At 28.7% G+C, this 21078-nt stretch overlaps 1 protein-coding gene across 4 annotated transcripts in view; it reads left to right on the top strand.

The window, feature by feature from the left end:
- Window positions 1–21078, top strand: part of Nipped-B (Nipped-B cohesin loading factor) — a 127423-nt gene that overhangs the window by 4202 nt on the left and 102143 nt on the right. For all 4 annotated transcript variants that reach the window (XM_075362437.1, XM_075362439.1, XM_075362440.1 and 1 more), the window contains exons 2-3: window positions 5678–5790; window positions 17293–17461. In XM_075362437.1, coding sequence (XP_075218552.1) covers window positions 5727–5790; window positions 17293–17461 — 233 coding nt within the window. In that variant the 5' untranslated portion in view covers window positions 5678–5726. The remainder of the gene's footprint in view (window positions 1–5677; window positions 5791–17292; window positions 17462–21078) is intronic.

Raw genomic sequence — 21078 nt, 5'->3', positions numbered from 1 at the left:
CTTTTATCTGTATATCTTGATGATTAATGTCTGTACAATGTTTTTATCTCTTCATCAGTTTGTTTTCATTCTCATTGCATGCATTCTATAAATCCTGTTTAATTTACCATAATTGGATGAAAATTCTTTTTTGACTTAGTATTTATGTTATTTTTCCTTTAAATCTTTGCTTTATAGCCACATGTTTCACCTTCTCTAACTAACTTAATTTTAAACCTTAAGAATGTTTTGCTACTGGTAGGCTCAGATTCTTTCTGCTTTTGTAATTTCTTGTTTTATAAGACCAATATTTCTATTAGATTGTGGTTATTAATAATAGATTGTAGGTTAGGTTTATTCAGTTTTTTTTTTTCATATATATATATATATGTATAAAATTGTAGAAGCTCTTAAATTATTATTTTATGATTATCTTGTCTATATTTTGCATTGTTACTAACTATTGTTTAACTGGAATTGTGCATGGTTTTATTTTAGAATAATTTTTTGCTACTTAAATTTAGCAATGTTATTGTAATTTATTATTACAATAGATTATTATTATTATTTACTATTATTTTTTTTTTTTCATAGAAAGGTTGCTTATTTACTCATGGATAAAAGTGACCTCTCTATTTAGATGTATTAAGAGCTAAAATAAGTAAAAATGGAATTTATGTATTCATAGTCCATTTTTACTGCTAGACTGAATAATTTTCTTTAAAAAATTTATTTACATTGCTTTAATATTATTTATTTTAGATTTATTATTATTTTATGTGCTTTCTTAGCACTATTTTAATTTTGGCGTTGTCTCTTTTTTTGTATTATTTCTCTTTTACATCTCAATTTTTTTTTTAATTAATTTTTCTTCTATTCCTTTAAATGTGAAGTTTAATTTTTTTTTTATTTTTTTTTAGTAAATTTATTTTACTTTTTTTTATATAGTTATTTTACTTGTTTTTATTTATTATAAAACTGCTTTCATTGGATTTTACATTTTTATATTTGTTGACTTTAACGTTTCAACAGCTGAATAAATTTCAGTTCATCTTTATGAATTTGATGCACGACTTGCATTACATTTTATTATAATGGGGATTGTTGGTTAATACTTAAGCCATCTTGGCTTAGCCTCTTGTCAAATTTCTCTGTGCTAAATGCTAACAACTTGCTTTTACTGTTTCAAGACGTATCGCATTTTGTGAGATCACCATGTAAGATGATGTGGTTTTCCACCATGACCCTCCTAAAGAAAGAAAAATTTCCTTGTAGAAGAAACCAACACATTCTTTCACCCTGTTTGCTTATTGATTTAGTAATTTCACCCTGGATTTTACAATAAAATTTTCCTCTTTCTTTCAGAAACCTGTCTGGCTTTTGTTAACATTTTAATTGTATTCCATTGGCCAAAATCTGACAAATTAATGTTGTTTGTATGTTGCTATAAGTATGTGTTATTCATGTTAGGTTTTTTAGTCCTTTGTTTTCTTTCTGCCATTTCAACACTAAAAAGATAGGAGAGTTTTATTATCTAATATGCATTAGCCATAATTTTAATGTTTTGATTTATTTAAACATTATATTTTTAATGTGAGGTATGGGGAAAACAGTTAATAAAAATCATAGTGGTTGTCCTTTGAAACTAGCATTTCAGATTTTATTACCTCTTGTTTCATTAATGTGATAAGCTTTTTTTATCATAATATATACATTAATATTACACGTCAACAACATTACCTTAAATACAAATAAAGAGCCTCTGCTAAACATTTAGTAATAAATTGGAAAAGTTTTTATTGAAATTGTTTTCCAGTTTATTAAATAATAATACTTAGCTTTTATTGTTGGAAGTACAGACTATTTTTCATAAGTCTACTGTACATTTTTCAAAACAAATGCACTCCTCACAAGCGTTCAAAAACAATTTTTTTTATAATCGTGTAAAAGAGCCTCTTTAATGAGGAATATTAAAAAAACAAGGCCCTAATTTTACACTCCATTGTTATCTGAAAATAAAAGTAGAAATAAATTAAGTGTTTTTGGACTCATAACCCCAGTGTCACTTTTTCTGGAAACTTTTACCATGGTATATTTCAGGTGTGTTTAAATGTTTACAGTAGTTACCCAATGGATATAAAAACCATATAGTTGGTGGAAATAAAAATAGAATCGAAGAAAACTTAAAAACATTGTGATAAATAACTTTTAAGTTTATATTAAGGTAACTGAGTAGACTATTCTGGGAAACTGTTGAGAACTTTTTTAATTGTGAAAATGCTGAAATATACTTACAAATTCCCACATAAAATCAGTAATATTACTTATTGTATATATGTAGATTATATTATTCATTTACTTATAGTTGTAACCGTAGTGATCAATCAAAACTACACCAATTTTATAAAATTACAATCTTATTATCATAAAAATAAACATTACTTTGATACTGTTGTGTGTTAATGAGATATGTTTGGAGAGAGTGAAATAAACTCAAGTTTAATCTGGGGTCTTTGCTGTAATTCAGTTATCATAACCTCATGACTCAAATTTTGAGAAGGGGAGTTGCTTGACTGTTTTGTTGCAATCCTCCATTTCTTTCTACTTTGTGCCAGTCTTTCAACCAGCATATTCACCATATCATACATCTTCAGTTTCTTATTTTATATTTTCCACTCTTTGTCTTCCTCCACAGTTTTAACCTTCTATATTTCATACTTTTATCGAATTAACTAAATCTTCATCCAGCCAATGTATTTGCTTCCTCTTACATACTTTTTTTTGTTTCTTAATTGTATTCATATGTAGTAACCTCTTTAATATTGATTTCTTTCTTTATTGATTTATTATTTATGTATATTATATATATATATATATATAGATTTTTTTTTCAATCCTTTCTTAAACTATCAAAACTCATATTCAAACTAATTATTCACAAAAAGATATTCATTGTTGGTAATATAACACTAAAAATGATTATTTGATTTTGTATCAAAGAGCTCAAAATATAATTATGCCAATAATATATGTACATTGTAAACAAATACTTTCAATTAGTAATTGTTCCTCAGCCTGAAACTTAAAAGTATAGAAATTATTGTGAATCACTGCTAATTTCTTTATATTATGTTTTTTTTTTTTACTGTTACATTGAAGATATTTGTTGGCACTATGTATGTTAGTCATGTTATAACATTGGAAAGAATTTGTAGCATAGTAAATTGCTTCTCACACATTAAAAAATTTAATAGTTTTTAAATTATTCTCAATCTCTTTTCTTGATATGTACACATTATCTTTCTTTTCTTTTAGTATAATAAATCACTAATAAATTAAAGAAAATAAGAAAAGTTTATTTTTCACCTTTCTACCTCTACACCCATAAATAATTTTTATAATTGTTATAATAATGACTGTATAGCCAACCCTCCTGCTTGGATATATTTACAAAACAAAACAATGAGAATAACTAACAAAGATATATATTTTTTCTGTGTTGAGTACTGTTTACCTTTCTTAGCTTCATTCTATTATCACATGTTGTCAAACTTATTGTACTAAAATCAGTACAATAAGTTTTGACAATGGAGTGGTTTCAAAAGGTGTCAACTTGTGATAAAAGAATGAAGCTAAGAAAGGTAAACAGTACTCAACATAGAAACTATAGTGATCTTAGTAAAAAAGATAATAAGAATTATTATTTCAATAACAGCAATTTTAAAGATATATATTGTATGGAGGTCACTGTTCTAAACATTAATAGTAAAACTTCAAGAATTTGTTATCAAATTTAGGTAAAAAAAATAATAAAGATAAGTTTAAAGACATTATGTCAAAACCATACCTGGAAGTTTTCTTCTTAATAGGAAATGTAAGATTAAAACGTGCTGACCGCCAATTAAATTATGGATGAAGCATTTTATTTTGTTTGATATGTTATATAGTGTTTTTAGTACCTTATAAAGTAAGGTGTTGAAATTAAAGAAATTGTTAATTACTGTTTTCTAACCAAAGGTACTGTTATATTTAAGATACTTAAAATTTTTAAATAGTACTTTTAGAAAAACATTTACAGAAAAAAATAGAAACAGGATGTAAAAGAATTAAGGGTTTAAGTTAATTATGACAATTTGAAGTTAATTTTTTTTTGTAATGTTATTTTAACTTTTTATTCTTACATTATTAAAAACCATTTTACTTCTTATATTGTTATATTCACAGTGAGTCAGCAGTTTCATTATTTTTTAAATCTACAAAAATAGGAAGTTGCAGTTTTATTATCAGCATATAGTACTGTAATACTTAAGGTATTACCACTGCATAAATTATTGTCTTGTGACACATCTGTGTATAATAATTAGACAGTGAATTAACTGAAAATGTGTTGCTTCAGCAAAGTTAACTACCTTATTTAGCTTAATATTTACTAAAGTTTTATTTAAACATGTTACCATACATGAATTGGTCTAACCAGAATATGAATATTAAACTATATTGCATAAACAATATTTGGAAATTAAAAACATCTACTGAATTAAAATATTATTTTACACTTTTGGGAGTAAGTGTATGTAAATTTGAAGTTTGTATTTAAGACCATCTGATATTTTGTTAAGGAGTTGCCCAACAATTTATGATTATTAGTCAAAGATTAAACATACTTTAATAAGTCTCCAGGTTTTAATACTTAAAAGTTTTAAAGAAGTTTTAATTTTAAATTCAGAATAATGCTGCAGTCTTATTTCCATTTTTGGGCTCATTTTTCATCCACATCCATTTTTTACATAAAATTAAACCTATATTTTTTTGTCATTTGCTGTAGCCACCAAAAGTAAATTTTTTTTTATCCAATAAGGAAATAGAGCACGGTACAATAGTTTTTTTTATTGCTGTATGCAAAGTAACTAGCGGTTAAATAAATTGTCAACCTCCACAGCAGAGCGGTAGTATCTTTGTCTTTCACTCAGAAAGTTGTAGATTTGAATCCAAGTGTATAATTTAAAAAAAAAAATATTAACACCTTTGTTTTATGAAAATTCACTTCTCCTGGGGAAACAGGTTTCAGTTTAGTTTAAATTTAACAATGGCCAGTTTATTATATGTGACTAGTATTTATTCTTACTTCATACCACAGAGTTCTCAACAAAAGGAAATTAGAATTTGCATATATACTGGCAATGACATTATGGAGATTTAGGTAGCAGTTTCATTCTACTTTAAGAAAATTTGGAGAGTAATTTTCTAGTTCTTTCTGACATTTGTAAAAGCTTCTAATAAAATTATATAAAATAGATATGTTTTTCTAGATACCCTAATAAATACAATGTAATGAAGGTGGTTAGAAGGAGCTTAACATTTTTTATAGTACTTTTTTTTGCCTTTCATTACAGTTATTTATTTATTTGTTAAGCAACACTTTTACATTATAAATTTACATGTATAAAATTCGACATTTTATTTACAGTATATTCATTTTAAATTAGAAGTTAGATTTATTGACTCGCAAAAGAACAACATTTATTTTGATCTGTGAGTCAGAGACCGGTCTTAATAAACCAAAATCTGAACGTTACCTTTAAATCCTTATTTAAAATTGTATTGTGATTTTATTATTATAAAAAAATATGTAACATTTTTATTATCTTTTTAATAATGAAAAATTAAGTGTGTATATATTATTTGGTTTTGTTTTTAGATATCATGAGAGACATTGCGGGTGAAGTAATGGTTAAGAAAACATCAAGATGAACGGGGAAATTCCAAGTGTGCCGATCACTACACTGGCAGGCATCGCAAGTCTTACTGACTGTACGTCATATTGCTATTAATTGTTTGCATGACTATTTAAGTAACTGGGTATTTTTATTAGATTGATTATTTGTGATGTTTGCTTTGTCATTATGTAATTTAATATGAATGCTTTGTTGTCTAAAATTTTGTTAATCAACATTTTTGATAAAATATGTAAATAAAACAAGTCAGGGTGATTATTAATGTGTTGATGTTACTCCTTTACAGATGTAGTGTTATGAATTAAAAAAGTTGAGAAATTTAGATTATACAAGTATTGTTACGCGAGAGTTATTAACGTTTATTAAGAGAAAAGTAGTACTTTTAAGTTCTTTTACCTAATTCTTAAAAATAAGCACGACTCATTCTTGCAGTGTTTGTATAAATCCCAATATTTCTGTCGGAAAGCATCCTGAAGATACTTCTTAATATAGTTACTACCTCTTGTAATTACTTTTAATAGATGTCAGTCTTACATCCATCCAAATTAATTTTAATTTTCAGAGTTAAGGAATCCATGAGGCGACATTATAGGGGATTGAAAGACTACTGTTGTGTTTTGTGGCCAAAAGTGCTGAACAGCCAGGACAGAATGTATTGGGTCCTTGTTGATGTAGAGCAGCCTGTCATGTATAATTGGCGAGGCTGTTTCTGCTGAAATAATCATAGAGGAATATTATTTAATGATTTACCCTAAAAGTAATTGTTTTTGGAAGAGTTGATGCTGATGTCAGAAAATGCAGTGATTGTCGGTTTCATTCATCCCAGTTCAGTTATGTAGCACTGCACTGTTAAGATGGGGATAGTTGTGATGGATTCTTGAATTACATGCCAACCTCAATTTTGAAACTCTGCATCTAATATATTGTTTTATAAATAAGGATATTTTTTTTAAGATTCTTGACAACAGCTGCTCTTACTTCGTTCTCTTGTGTTCTTTGAATTCTACCTGAAAGTTTATTATTTTAAACTTTCAACCCCTCATCTGTTGACATGAAACGTCTGTGAAATCACACCGAAACATATGAGCACCAGAACAGAAATTTGTAGCATAATGAAAAGGTCTGTATCTTCTTACTTGAATAACTCCCTAACTAATTAGTCTCAGAGACATAAATGCTGTGTCATTTTATAATTTACATGGTCAGCTCGTCGGTACGACTTTGAGTTTGTGTCACTGGCGAGCGGGCTGCTGGTGAGGGTGCACAGCACAGATCGACTGGCACTCTTGTTCATTTCAATTCAGTGTAGCTCACAACTTAGACGTGATAGTGTGGTGATTCGTGTGTTTGTGTTTAGAGTTTATAGAGTTACATCGAATTAAGTTAAGTAGTAATAAGTGTATTTTGGGCAATAGTTATGTGTAAAACATTAAAGTAATCATGTAAAAGTGTATAAAAATTCAATATTTTAACTTTTGCACGCAGAAGCCAGCCAGCAGGAAATATAAATTATGCATATCATTGAAAAGGGGGGGTTATGGGCCATGTACAGGTACCCATATCCAGTGCCGGACGAGCGAGACTTTCGGGAGCATCACAAAGCTGGCACGGCATGCTTAGTGAACGACGCCGATGGCACGAGCACCTCTACTGCTGCTTATTATGCCTAATTTCTCTTACTTCTCATATCACAGACCAAAGTTGAACAAAACTGTCATTGAAATAAATATGTACCGTTTAGTGTCTGTTTCATGTTAAAATTAAATTTAGTACGCAGTCAATATCTCGTGTTTATTTCAATCCTATACACTGAAAGTGACTTGCTAACATACAAACCAACCAATTTATTTGTTAAGTTGGCCAAACGAAGGAACTAAAATTTTCCATGGAGACTTTCAGTTTCATTCAAAATAAATATGATGGTGGCTCTCCCATTTAACTCTACAAATAAGTTGGTCGGTCTTTAGCTCACAGGAACTTTATCCAAGGTCTGTAATGTTTCACGTTAAACCAATAGCCATGCATCCCAACACAGCCCCACCTGAATTTTATTAATCAATTTAATTTGTCGTCTTGTTTGTTATCAACTGATGTTTCATTAGTAAATACTATTTTTTCTATCTGCAGTGCAGTCATGAATCGCAAACAAAAGTTATTCTTTTATAAGCATCTTTTTTTCACAGTTTCAAGTCGGTGAATGAGAAATCCAGTGCACATAATGCCTCTATAGACAAATAAATTCACAGTTGCAGTTGTGTGTGAGAGCAGTGCTGTTTTTAAGTTGGCTAATAATTTTATAAAAATAATCTTCAAGATTGTTCCTTGCACTTTATTGCAAAGAATAGTCATTATCTAAATATATGCTTTTCTGTTTATTTTTTTTCAACCTTATTTCTCAAACTGTCATTGCTACACAGTTTTTCCTTGAGATGTCGATGTGGATACCTGTTACTGGATTTGATGAATCAAAACTGGTTACAGATATCTACTTGTTTTGATTTGACAAATCAAAACTATCAGTATTTACTTTAATATTCAAATTATTTCTGTCTTAACATTAATACGGTAAAGGTTCAGTCCTGTGAGTACTTCCAATCACATTAGTATAGTTAACTCTTGTCAAAATATAATTAGTTGTAGGTGAGAGAAGATATATGGAATTAATTTTTACGCTACGTTAAAAACCTTTTATCAGAAAGTATGAATTCCTCAGATTTGGCATTTTTCACATATAACATTGTCACACGATTCTCAGGTCTTGGCTTCCAAACATATTTGAATATAAGAAGTAAGAATAAAAATATTTTATATTCATGATTTCACGAACATATAGATTTATGTTATTTATACAATTGATAATATACATCAGTCGATCTGAAACAAGCAAAAAATTAAAAATTTTCTTGATAGATTGCTTTATTGTTTAAATGAAATGTTTTCATCTAAAAAAATATGAACCTGAAGTTATTTATTATTATATAAAAAAGGCGTAACAGCTATCGTTCCGTTTGGTTTCTACAAATGATCAGAAATTTTTTGCGTGAATCAGATGTATGCCATTACTGTATAATTGTGAGCTTTTTGAATGAGACTGATTTAACAGTTTATTAAGATAATAAATCTATTTTTATTTATTTCTGAAATGAATTTTGATGTACAGTCTTGCTTTTTATATCTGCATCCCAAATAAAGAAAACATTGTAATATGATGAGATTTCAAAACAACCCTTGGTTTTTTTTTAATTGATAGGATGAAGTACGATAATAGTTTTTATTTTATAGTCAGAGATAGAGCTGAATTAAAATATGATTTGACAAATGCCAAATTTCAACAGGACTAAGAAAATTTTCATGAAAACTGAAAATAGGCTTTTTCTTTAATTTATGGATTTCTAAAATAATGATGCTAGTTATTTATGTAGTATCATAAAAATTAATACAATCAAATCTTAATTACTTAAACTTTGCGAGAGTTAAAAACATTTTGAAATATAGATCAAACTACTGAAGCTAAATTATTTTTGTTATTTCATTTTAAATATAAATATAACTTCTAGATGATATTAAACAAAAAATTTTAAGATTAAAATAGCACACTCGCTTAGATCACAAGTTGTGACCTCATCTGTGCTTATGGCGTTCATTTTATAGCAGAAGACATCTATAGGTTAATGCAGTTGTATAAATAATTTTCTTTTCAGTAAAATGATAACTGTTATTTTTACTTTTTTTTATAGGTAAAAAAGTAATTTTTTTTTGCTGAAAATCCCAATGAATGAGGATTCTTCAGTGGTTTAAATGATTATTGAAACAACTCATAAGGGAGTGGTTGAGAACTGTATATGAACTGAAAAAAATTGTTGTGCATTTTGATTTTATATAACCATCATTAGTATTCATAAAGAGTGAGTAAATCACACAAATTGTGTGAAACGATATAAGAAAGCATATATTGATAAAATAAAATAAAATGGAAACTGAAAAAAATAATGCAAACTTGTAGTAAGCAATCCGAGTAAAAAGTAAACAGTTAGCTTACATTATATTGCTTAAACCTGGACTAGCTGCCTCACCCTGTCTGGACTTGCCTTATATACGAGAGTCAAGAAAATTATTTGAGAGCAACTTCTGTTATTAAGTAGAAAAAAATATTTTATCACTTTCATAAGTTATCTTCACATTTACATTATTCTTCCAAATAGTTCCTGCCTGTATTTACTGCAATACTACTTTTTAATAAAGCCTCATTGAACAGATTCACCACCAAGGTACCCACCTGTTTATTAACCCTATTCGTAAGGTTCTCATTTGTTTCAAAGCATTTCTAAATCTTTTGGCACGAGTTCAGGTGTAGCTGGACTAGAATAGCTTGAATTTTTGACTTACTACATTGATGAATATGAAGTATCTCATCCCCAGACACAATCTTGTAAAGTTATACATCTCTCGTTTTATTGTAACGCTCAAGGATATTCAATACCACAGCTGTTCTTTGAGTTTGTGCATATCAATTTGTTGTGTTCCTACAAATTTTTTGTAGATCTAAAAAACGCTCAGCACATCTTAATCTTCAACCCAGTGTGAAGCCTGTTTTAGAATAGCCCTATGTAGCTACTCAAACAGATTAAATGAAATAAAATTCAAAAAACCCATTGAAAGAAAATGTGTCTACAAAAGGTCTACATTATTGCCTGATTGTTACAAATACAACCTCTATTTTTGTAGTTAAAACTTATAAATTATAACATAAAATGTCTCCTGCAAAACAATACTATATGTTCCTTAATGAAGTTGCAGTATTTTTCTTTATATAATTTGTTACTGTTCACTTTCACTTTCTTAAAGCATCTGTACCAGATGCAACTTAACCTCCCAAATCTTGTGGTTTTTTATGACAGATGTTTCCCAGAGTTCATCCCTAGAAACTTATAACCAATACTTTTTAACCTACATGTAGTAATTGTTTATATTAATTCTCTTTTTTTTTATTACACTTTTAAACTCAGTGGAACTTCTTTTTTGGTAGGTTTATTTGGATTTAAGTAATCATAAACTGAAAATTAATGTATAGTTTATTATTAGCAAGTAAAATTTCAAGCTGTTTATATTGTTAATGGTTGTTAATTCTTTATCTGTTATATTAAGTAGCGATAACAAACTTAAATTTTTATATTTTACAGCGTTCAGTGAACATCATTTAAATTATGAATAATAAAATGTAAAGGATTTTCCATATCAATCCTGTTCAGCATACATGGTGTACTGTATAAAATTATAATAATTAGAATTATTTAGTAGTTTAGCAGTCTTATCTTCTTTTCCATCTTTCATGAGGCTTTTGTTGATTTATAGTTTCAGTAAAGTGTTGTGTAAGTTTTTATGGTGTACCTTCTTCTTAGTAATCTCTGTCTATTTTATTATAATTTCTTTTCCTTATAATATTATGGAACATTTTTTTTCTATTTTTTAGTTGCACAGAAGTAATTATCACAATTAACAATAACGAAATGATTAAATAAAATCTACTTAAAGAATGACAATTTTGTCATTTTTAATTATCATAAAATTCCTGCTTCTTTGCACTTGATTCTATCTTATCATAACAGCTGATAACTTTTCAGTTGTTCTCTTTGTAAAAACTCAACCAACTCCACTTTGGTAAACCATATGTGTTTGTACCTAAGTTTATTTTAAGAATACCTTTAGCTAGGTATCATAGTTGTTTATTATTTGGTGTGTTAGAAGAAAACCATAAATTAGGATGCTGCTTATATTCATTATAATAAAATATTGATGGGATGTTTGCTATGGCCTTGCTGTTTTCCTTGTGTGAGTTCAACAAGTAGCTCTCCCACCAAATTCTATCTATACTGCTGTCCAGGTTCAGTTCAGTTCCAAATCACAGAAGTAGTAGCAGAAAGTACAAAGTTAATTTAAGTTTTAAATACACTGTTAATCTTTATGCAGTGAAACATAAAACCTGAATTTAGAACCACACTGCTCATCAGCACAAATTCATAATAAATGTGATGTAAAATTTGTGTTACAACATATTTTATTTGAGTTTATTTTTCATTTAATTAATTTTATACACTTAATTTGGAAATTTTACTGCTAAATTATATAAGAATGTACTCAACGTTTAGTTAACATCTCATGTAAATCATCTCCAGGACTTTACAGCATGTGTAATTTGCTTGTAATTTACATTTACCGCATTATTTTTTAGGTATCTCGTTAAAGCCTTCTATTGTAAGAGGTTCAAGAATTACAGCAGTTTAAAAAAAATAATTGTTTTTTCTATAAGACATTTCAAATATTCCAAATCTTTTTATTAATAAGGGAGCAAATAAAATATGGAAAACTTTAAAGAGTAACTTACATGAAAGATCTGCAATTTGCTGAATAAAACAAAAGCTAGAATAAATTTTTGGCATTTGGCACACTGGTTTGAGAATTCATTCCTAGGACATTATCAAGTTCAAATAGCTCATATTGACTTACTGAGACAATAAAGAATTGTTCACCAGTTTTAGCCTGCTTAATTATTTTCTTGCTTATTCTGTAAAATTTTTAACTAGGTAGTCGGAGTAATTCTTTTAAAAAAAGTTATAATTAAATATAACTGAAATTAATGATTGATGTGCATAGAAGAAATAAAATATATCCAACCTTTATGAGAATGCAATCTAAGCTGATGTTCTTACCCTTCTTCAGAAAAATGAATACGTAATCTATCATTTTAATCAATATAAATGATTATGCCCATTAAAAAAAAAACCCTATACTTTCATGTAATTTTCTTTGGCATATATTATCAGTGTTAAAATTATTTTGAATCAGAAACAATTAACTATTTAATTACTTTAACAACTGAAACTACTGAACACCTTGTACTAGAAAGCCAAACATTTTCTGATATGCTTAGAAACTGTTTAGTAATGTATGAAAATAAATCTGTTGATGTTAGAATGAGTTGTAATTTCTACATAGTCATAAAGACAACTATTTGAAAAATAATTTAAAAATCATGTACTTATCCTTTATTAATAGCCATAAATAAATTCACAGAACAGCACACTATTAATAAAACATTTATTCAATTTTTTATAAATATCCACAAATGTATAGATAATATGTGTTTCTAAAAGTAGACTTAAAATTTTGTTGTACAATGTTTATATTTTGACAAAATAATAATTAAAGAAAAATTAATGTTAGTTGCTAGGAATACATTTTTTTTTTAGCTTGCTGTTGAAAGGATTGTCTTATTGCGATAATTTCATTGAATAGTTGTTAAAAAGTGTTTCTGTATATGAGCTTTATTATTTTTTTTCATGTTAGTGTTGTAACTGATTTTTTTTTTAAATCTTCTATGCTGCTTTATAATTTATAAGTTAAGTTTTGAACTACAGTTGTAGGATATTAAATAAATTTAACTGTGCACAAAGAGTAAGTAATTGTTGCGATTTTTTTTATTTTATTTAAAAATCTAGAGATCACATATTTGTTGAAGTTCCTTTCACAGTTATTGAATAGTGAACTTCTGCTTTTTCTAATTAAAGAGATACTCTTCTAATTTGTTTAAAACTACTGTATAGGTTTGTAAAGTTAGTAGTTTCAAAATATTTTCTTATTAATTGTGAATGAAATTTTTAAATCTCAGGCAGTTGAGGTACTCTTTTCTGAACTGTTCAGTATATCCAGCTGTAACAAATTGGAATTTAAAAAAAAAGAGAGGAAGTGAGAAACTAAAAGTGACAGAAACTCAGCTGGATTAAATCTGAGAAAGTTTATTATTGAAGAGTTTTTATTAAAAAATAATGGGTTTTGTGAGATGACGAGAAATGGGACTGATGCACAATTATTTCAGATGTAGTTAATTAATATTGTACATATTTATGTTGTTAAAATATGGAGCTTTCATCTGTTATGAATTTGATTAAAGATAATGCCAGTATGTTTTCTGGAACTCTTATAATTTGTTTGAACTTTTTAAATACCAGCAAAATGTAATTTTTCATCATGTAATCTTGTAGCTGGTGAATACTTTTTCTTTAAAATCAGTGTATCCATTGTATATGTTTTACTTAGCTCTTGATGGCTTTCTTCTCATTAAAGAACCCTATTGAAGGAGTACAATTTTGAAAACGTTTTGGTGTTTCTACATTAACTAGAATTTAACAGGCATTCTTCATTAATTTACAACAATTATATTTCTCTTACTACTTCTGCTGTTTTATTTATTAATACTTCATAAATTTAATACTTAATTTTCATAAAAATTTAAATAAAATAAAATAGTTACATTCAAAAAAATATTTAATTTTATATAATTATTATTAATAAATGTATAATGTTTTTTTTTATTAAATACACAACTCGTTTGATGAAGTAGCTGTTGCCACAAAAGCAGTTATGAGTACACATAAGAGACAAAAAACAATAAGTTGAATTATATTTTATCCTACTGCTAGAGTGTTATTATAAAATATTCATTAACATTAATATTTATTAAGCAAAATCTTATTTTCATTGATCGTTTTGAATTGTTTAGATTTTATACATTCTTTTTATAGAAATCCTTGGAAGAAAGGATTCTTTTTTAATGTTCTATATAATTTTTAACTCTTTTCTCTTTAGTAAATTCTTTTTTTCTTTGTATGTTGCCAAGTTAATTGGGTCTACAGTGTATTACTATAATAGTGTTCATTAAGAAAAGGAAAATGAACAAAAAAGTTGAGCTTTGAATTGAACATATCAAAAAAAGTTACTGCTTAGACTAAAATAAATTAGGGTTCGCTGTCAAAAAACTTAAGCCCTGCCTGTGAACTTTAAGTGATGATTTAATCATTATTTTTAGGAAATAAAGCATCACACAATTAGTATTTAATCTTTTATTTTAGATTGTATTGAAAAGATCTCTTTGTAAAATTTTAAAGTTGTTAAAACTATTAAGAATTGATTATTTTTATATGAACATAGATTCACGTATACGTAAATACTGATTAGTATTTATAATATATATATATATTGATTAATAGTTTGAAGACAGGGTCATATTTTTTTAATAACATATAAGGGCAGTTTGGAAAGTAACCTTTGTTTGGCTGTAAATAAAATTACCTGCACAGATAAAAATATTTTATTATATACAACTTAAAACTACAGTTTTTAACTATTTTTCAACATGGTCGCCATTTAAATTCAAGCATTTGTCATAGTGTTTCACTAATTTACAAATACCTTCTTCATAAAATTAGGTCACCGGGGTACCTAGCCAACCTTTCACGGCATTTTGAAGTTTGTCGTCTTCGTCATGCTGCAATGCCAAGCCATTTCTTCATGTGCATGAAGAGATGAAAATCACTTGGCAGTAATTCCGGGCTGCAAGGGGGATAATCAAAAATGTCCGATTGGAATTGATTCAGAAGTTCTTGAGTTCTTCAAGCATTGTCATGCAAAAAAACAACACCAGATGACAGCATACCGCGATATTTGTTATGAATGGCTCACCTAAGTTTCTTTGAAGAGTCACAGTATACTGCTGAAGTAATCGTACTACGTTCCATAAAATCAACTGGAACATTTCTCTTGGCATCCCAAAAAACTGTAGTCATAACATAATGTTCCTCGCTGACAAAGTATGGCAAGCTTTCTTTGGTTTGCATGGAGAACTGGTATGGCCCCTGGCCTTTGACTGCTGTTTCATTTCAGCATTCGCGTAGGCCACCTGAGTTTCATCCCTGGTTACAGTTCTTTTCAAAAAAACTTACTCCTTCCATGTTGTAGCTTGAAAGGAAGTCTAAGGCAGAGCTCATTCATTTGGTTCAATGAATCTCTGTGAGCACTTTTGGAATCATTAAGCATAGAACTTCCAGTAGCCTATTTATCGATGACAGTCTCATACAAAACTGTACGAGAAGTTTGCAGGAATTGTTTGGAGAGTTCAGAGATGGTGAATCTTTGATTTTCACACACTCTTTCATCAATTACACTGACAAGATCATAACTCTTGACAAAGTCTACTGCTCTTTTCTTTTTCATGGATCTTTGTCTTTCCATTTTTTAAAAATTGGATACTGCACTGTCACTCATAATATTTGGGTCATGCACAGTACACAACCGATAATGGATGTCTGCCACTGAAACATTTTGTGTCCAAGCAAATCTTGACAGCATGCACCTCACACTTCGCAGGATTTTGTATTGCAATGCTCATTTTTTTAGGTTATTACAAACAAACAGTCTAAAATATTCGGCTCACACTGACATAGCTGGAAGCGCACTGGTTCAGAGAGTATGTCGATGTGTCAATTGCGGCGCCACTAACACTACTACTAGCACTTTTCTACAATGGAGGTTACTTTCTGAACCGCCCTTGTTTTATTGTTGTGATTTAAATGCATGTTCTTAACACAAACACTTAATGCTGGGAGTGCCATATGAATGCACTTCTTTATTCCTTGTTATCTTTTGTTTTCTTAGGTGGTTAGGTAGATAGATGATATATAAATTTTCCAATTTAATGTTTCTTCTTGTTTCTCTTTCACTTTTATGCAAATTTATTGATTGAGAAAAATCTTAATTTTTCTGTTTGGAAGTAATTTTTTTTGCAGATTTTTAGCCCTTTGCACTCTCATTTGTTGTATTTCTTAGAGGAGTATGTTTCCATGATATTCTGTGGAAACCAAAGTATTATCAGATTTAGATTCTTTTCTATTAAACTTCCAAAATTTTCTTTTGAATTTTTCCTACAAGTTTCTCTCCTTGTTATATCTTGTTCTTTCCCCGCTTCATTTTCTACCTTCTTCCTTTCAGTCATTTTAACCTTTATAGTTTCTTTTAATAAAGTTCCTATAAGATAATGATTGTTCTTGCAACAGTTCATAAATATATTTTTATATTAAAAAAAAATCCTGTCAGAGTTAGAATTTATGAATACTTAATTGATATCCAATAAAACTGTCCAGTTGTAAAGTACTGTTACATAAATATCAAATTGTAGTACAGTTTGAACGTCTGGTTTCATTTCTTGTCAAACGACATGTAATTTGGACTTCACTAAGCTATTATCCCCTTTAGGTTAGGTTTTTAAGTTAATGCAGTCGAATCCCATCTGTTATTCTCTCATGTTATTGTTGGAAATATAGTGTATGCTGAACTTGTAGTTCTTTAATGTTAGCACAAGAGGCTATTTAAATTAGAAAAAATTTTATCTACTTTAAAAATACAGGTTCAGGATGATCTGAAGGATAAGTGATATGGTTTTGAATTATTGTCATTTTTTCTGAGATAGTAATAGTATCTGTAAAGGATCAGAAAATATCAGCAATATTTGATATTGAGTGCAGAGGGTTATTTTTTTATTTAAAAAATGAGAAAAACTATAGCTGCATGTATTTGTATAGATTATAGTTTTTGAGATTTGAGGTGATGGTTGTATATTGTCAGGAAGAGGTTTTTGTGTCGTTCATACAGTCGTAAGAATGTTTTTATGGATTATGGTTATTGTTAACAGCTTATCCATAAGCATTTAATTTTATAACAGTTGTTATAGTTGCTGTTATTGTTGCAGTGCTGCCAGAAATGCCACTTCCTTCTCCACTGCCACAAACACTTAGCAACAAGTCGTTGTTGTTTCACCCTCGGGTTGCAGAAGAAGCCCACATCCTGTTGAGCTTACGTGATGAGACGTTAGTGCCCCAGCTCGTACAGTCTCTCATCCAGACTTCTGCCGACCACATGTAATATTTTATATACTTTATTTATTAGTCATAATAGTCAGCCACATTTCTTTATTGTGGTATTTTCTTCTTTTTTTTTTGTATGGCATAAATAAGCATTGGTTATAATCTCCTGACGACAGACTGAGTGAGCAGAGAGTGTGTGTAGGACGTATGTAGGGAAGAGTACATTTGTCTTAATACAGAAACTTAAATTTCATCATTTGTTGTATGTCTGTTTATTTATAAATTTAAAGCTGAATTTTGCATTTTTGTTTTTCAATTTTTTTTATGTATAATTCTTTAATTTTGATTATGTTTGCTTTACTTAAATTCATTAAGAGGTTCAGTTTGAGAATTTATATATATATATATAGTTTTGGCATCTTTAGCTAAATAAATTTCAAGATGAGTTTTGCATTAACATTGTCTCTTCTAATAGATTTTGGATTTTGTTGATTTATAACATATGTTTGTTTATGCTATCATTTAATTTACTTTAACTCAACAATAAAAGGTAAAATGATTTTTTTTTCACAAAATTATTGATTCTAGCTAACTGCTGCCTAAAATTAACTTAAACTATTAATGGTAATGTGAGCCAAACAGAAACCTTTTGAGCTGTCCTTATGACAGGTTTGGTGGTACAGTGAGGACTAGAAAGTCTTGAATCATGTGGTCTGCTGTATCCTCAATTGAAAGCGCATTGAAAATATGCTATATAGTGTTTTGTTGTGAAAGAAATAGCATTTCTTGGAATAGTTTTACTTAAGAATAACTTAATGGAAAACAATGGAATGTTATATTGTATTAAAACTTGCTCTTTTTTGCATTATTTTTGTGATTTACAATTTATTTGAAAAAACCTTGTGGAAATTATAAGAAATTAAATGTAAAAAGTAATCTATTTTCTTAGTAATCCAATTTTAGTATTTCATAACTTCATTAACAGATTATGTCAACAAATATTGTTGAATTTTATTTTAGAGCAGAGATTTTATTTGTCCTTTTAATGCTTTAAAAAACTTCTCCTGTTTTCAATTCTAGTATGGTAGCCATTTAAAAAAAACATTCAGCTTTCAATAAATATAGCTTCTTTTTTTCATTAGAATATCCATGTTATTGTTTATAGTTTCATAATTTCATTTAATGTCTGAATAGTAGAAAGTTTTGAAGGAAACAAGGATTCTTGTTAAAACTGCTGACAATATCAGCCATCTGTTAGAAAGAGGACAGTCATTTCACAGCATTATTCAGCAGAACAGGAGTACAGATAAATATAAGGTCTGTACAGTACTGTTTGCTTATATAAAGTAGAATATTGAAATTGCACAGCCAGGAAATGAGGCAAAAACAGCTCTTTTTTAATAGGTTATCTTCAGATAAATTGCAACTCACAGCACTTACACACTAAAGAATAAGTTTTAATATGGCACATAACTTAATTTTTGCCATTAATTATTCATTAAATGCAACACTTCAAAGCTTACATGTTTTTGTGATAAATAATGAGTAGATTTTTATAAAAATTAATAATGTTTGGTAATTTTTGTAATTGTATGATTATGTAAAGGTGGCAGATAGGGTCCTGAAAATTCATACAGAATCAGGAATGTTGCATTTGATTGTATATATTTGGTGTATCGCAAAGTTCTCCCAGGACATTTGTAACTTATTCTCCTCATGAAAATAATGGAAAAAGTTTATACAAACATATGTCCTTAAATGCTTTGTTTGCAAGTTATGGCTAGTAAAAGATTTTGCTCGGATTTCAGCAACCCCAGTGATGTGGTCGTACTGAAATCTTTAGGACATTAATTAAGGGACAAAATTAGTGATTTCTTGTGGTTTTTTACCTGAAAAATTGAATAAAATAGGTCCCGTAACTGTATCTGCAGTAGTTTTGAGAAATCTGTGGTGAAAACCAATAAATTGGGGTAAAAACCCCTGTTTTTTATGTTTGACATACAATAACTTTGTTAAACGGGTAATAAATACACAAAACTTGTAGAGAATTTCATTTTGAACAAAATTGTATAAGATAGATTTAATAAAATAAAGAAAAGTTAGAAAAATTTGAATTTTATTTAGAAACAGTACATTACTACATATGTCAGAAAAGTACTTATTTAATGTATACAAAACCAAATTCGTTTTTGGTGATGTGAAAAATCTGTAAAAGAAAAAAATTTACTGTTAAACATTTTTTTTTAAACTAGAAATCACACAATTTTAAAAGAAAAATTATTTAGATAATTTTTTTATTAATGACAGAAATACAATAAATTATTTGAAAAATTTTATTTGAAGGCTGTCAGTAAAATAACAGCTGATCAACAATGCTCAATACTATATAAGTGTTTAAATCATTCTGTAAGGTACATTAAGTATATCAAGTACTGTGAATTATGCTTTCATTAATGGTAATGCTACAGCTGCTGCAGTAGAATAATAAATTCATTTTCCTAATGCAGGATTTCAAATCCCAAAACAATTAGCGCAATTTTTGAGAAAAAGGTTCTCTACCTAGTATTTGTATCGGCTATGAACGATTTGTCCAACACGACACTGTTATTGATGAAATAATTATCAGTACAGTTCAGTGCAGTCCAGGTATCAGTCAGTACACGTTATCTTTCTAAAGGGATCAGAGTTTCGCATTCAATAGTTTGGAGAACAATTAAACAAAACAAGGTTTATCCTTATCAAAAACACCCAATTCAACATCTCCAACCAAGAGATGGTCCACTTTACTTGGAGTTCTGCAACTGGTGGAATACAAATCAACAAGTCTACAAGTATGTTTTGTTTACAGACAAGGCATATTTCACTTGATATGTCAGCAGCAGCTTACACAATGAGCATACATGGGCAGAAGTAAATCCTCATGAAACAGTGGAAAGCAATTTTCAACACCAATTTAGTGTAAATATTTGGTGTATTCTTCTTCATAATCAGGTGTTTGGACCATTCATATTACCTGGCCACAACCTGCTTGAAGGTATTCCTATAGTGCTGAGATGCAAAGTTTACTTCCACCATGATGGGATGCCTCCCCGCTTCTCTAGTGCCATTTCCACTCACTTAAATCATAATTTCTCTGAGAAATGGATTGGTCATGTAGGTCCACATTCCCGGCCACCAAGATTGCCTGATCTAATTCCTTTAGATTTTTACGACTGAGGATGGATGAAAAATATATGTAAAACAAAAATACATTATCATGAGGAATTAATTGTCCACATTTTAGATGGGCTGAGCAACTTAAGCACAGCCCTAAAGAGCTAAACAGAGCAACAAAAGCAGTACAGAAGCATGCCAAGAAATGAATTGAAAATGGCAGGATCATTTTTGAGCATTTATTATAAACCGGTATGTATAATGCACTTTGTCTAGTCTTCTGTTCCTAAATCAAATTTGAATTTTTCTAACTATTCTTTGTTTTATACAACTTATCATGCACCATTTTTTTTTTTAGAATTAAATTCTTTACATTCTTTTTAACAAAGTTATTGTATTTTTTTATCTTCAGTCATTTGACTGGTTTGATGTAGCTCTCCAAGGTTCCCTATCTAATGCCAGTCATCTTATTTCGGTATACTACCTACATCCTACATCCCTAACAATTCGTTTTACAT

The sequence above is a fragment of the Lycorma delicatula genome, chromosome 4 (genome assembly GCF_047948215.1).
Source record: "Lycorma delicatula isolate Av1 chromosome 4, ASM4794821v1, whole genome shotgun sequence".
In the NCBI taxonomy this organism is placed as follows: domain Eukaryota; kingdom Metazoa; phylum Arthropoda; class Insecta; order Hemiptera; family Fulgoridae; genus Lycorma; species Lycorma delicatula.
This window is presented reverse-complemented; position numbering and strand designations above follow the sequence as displayed.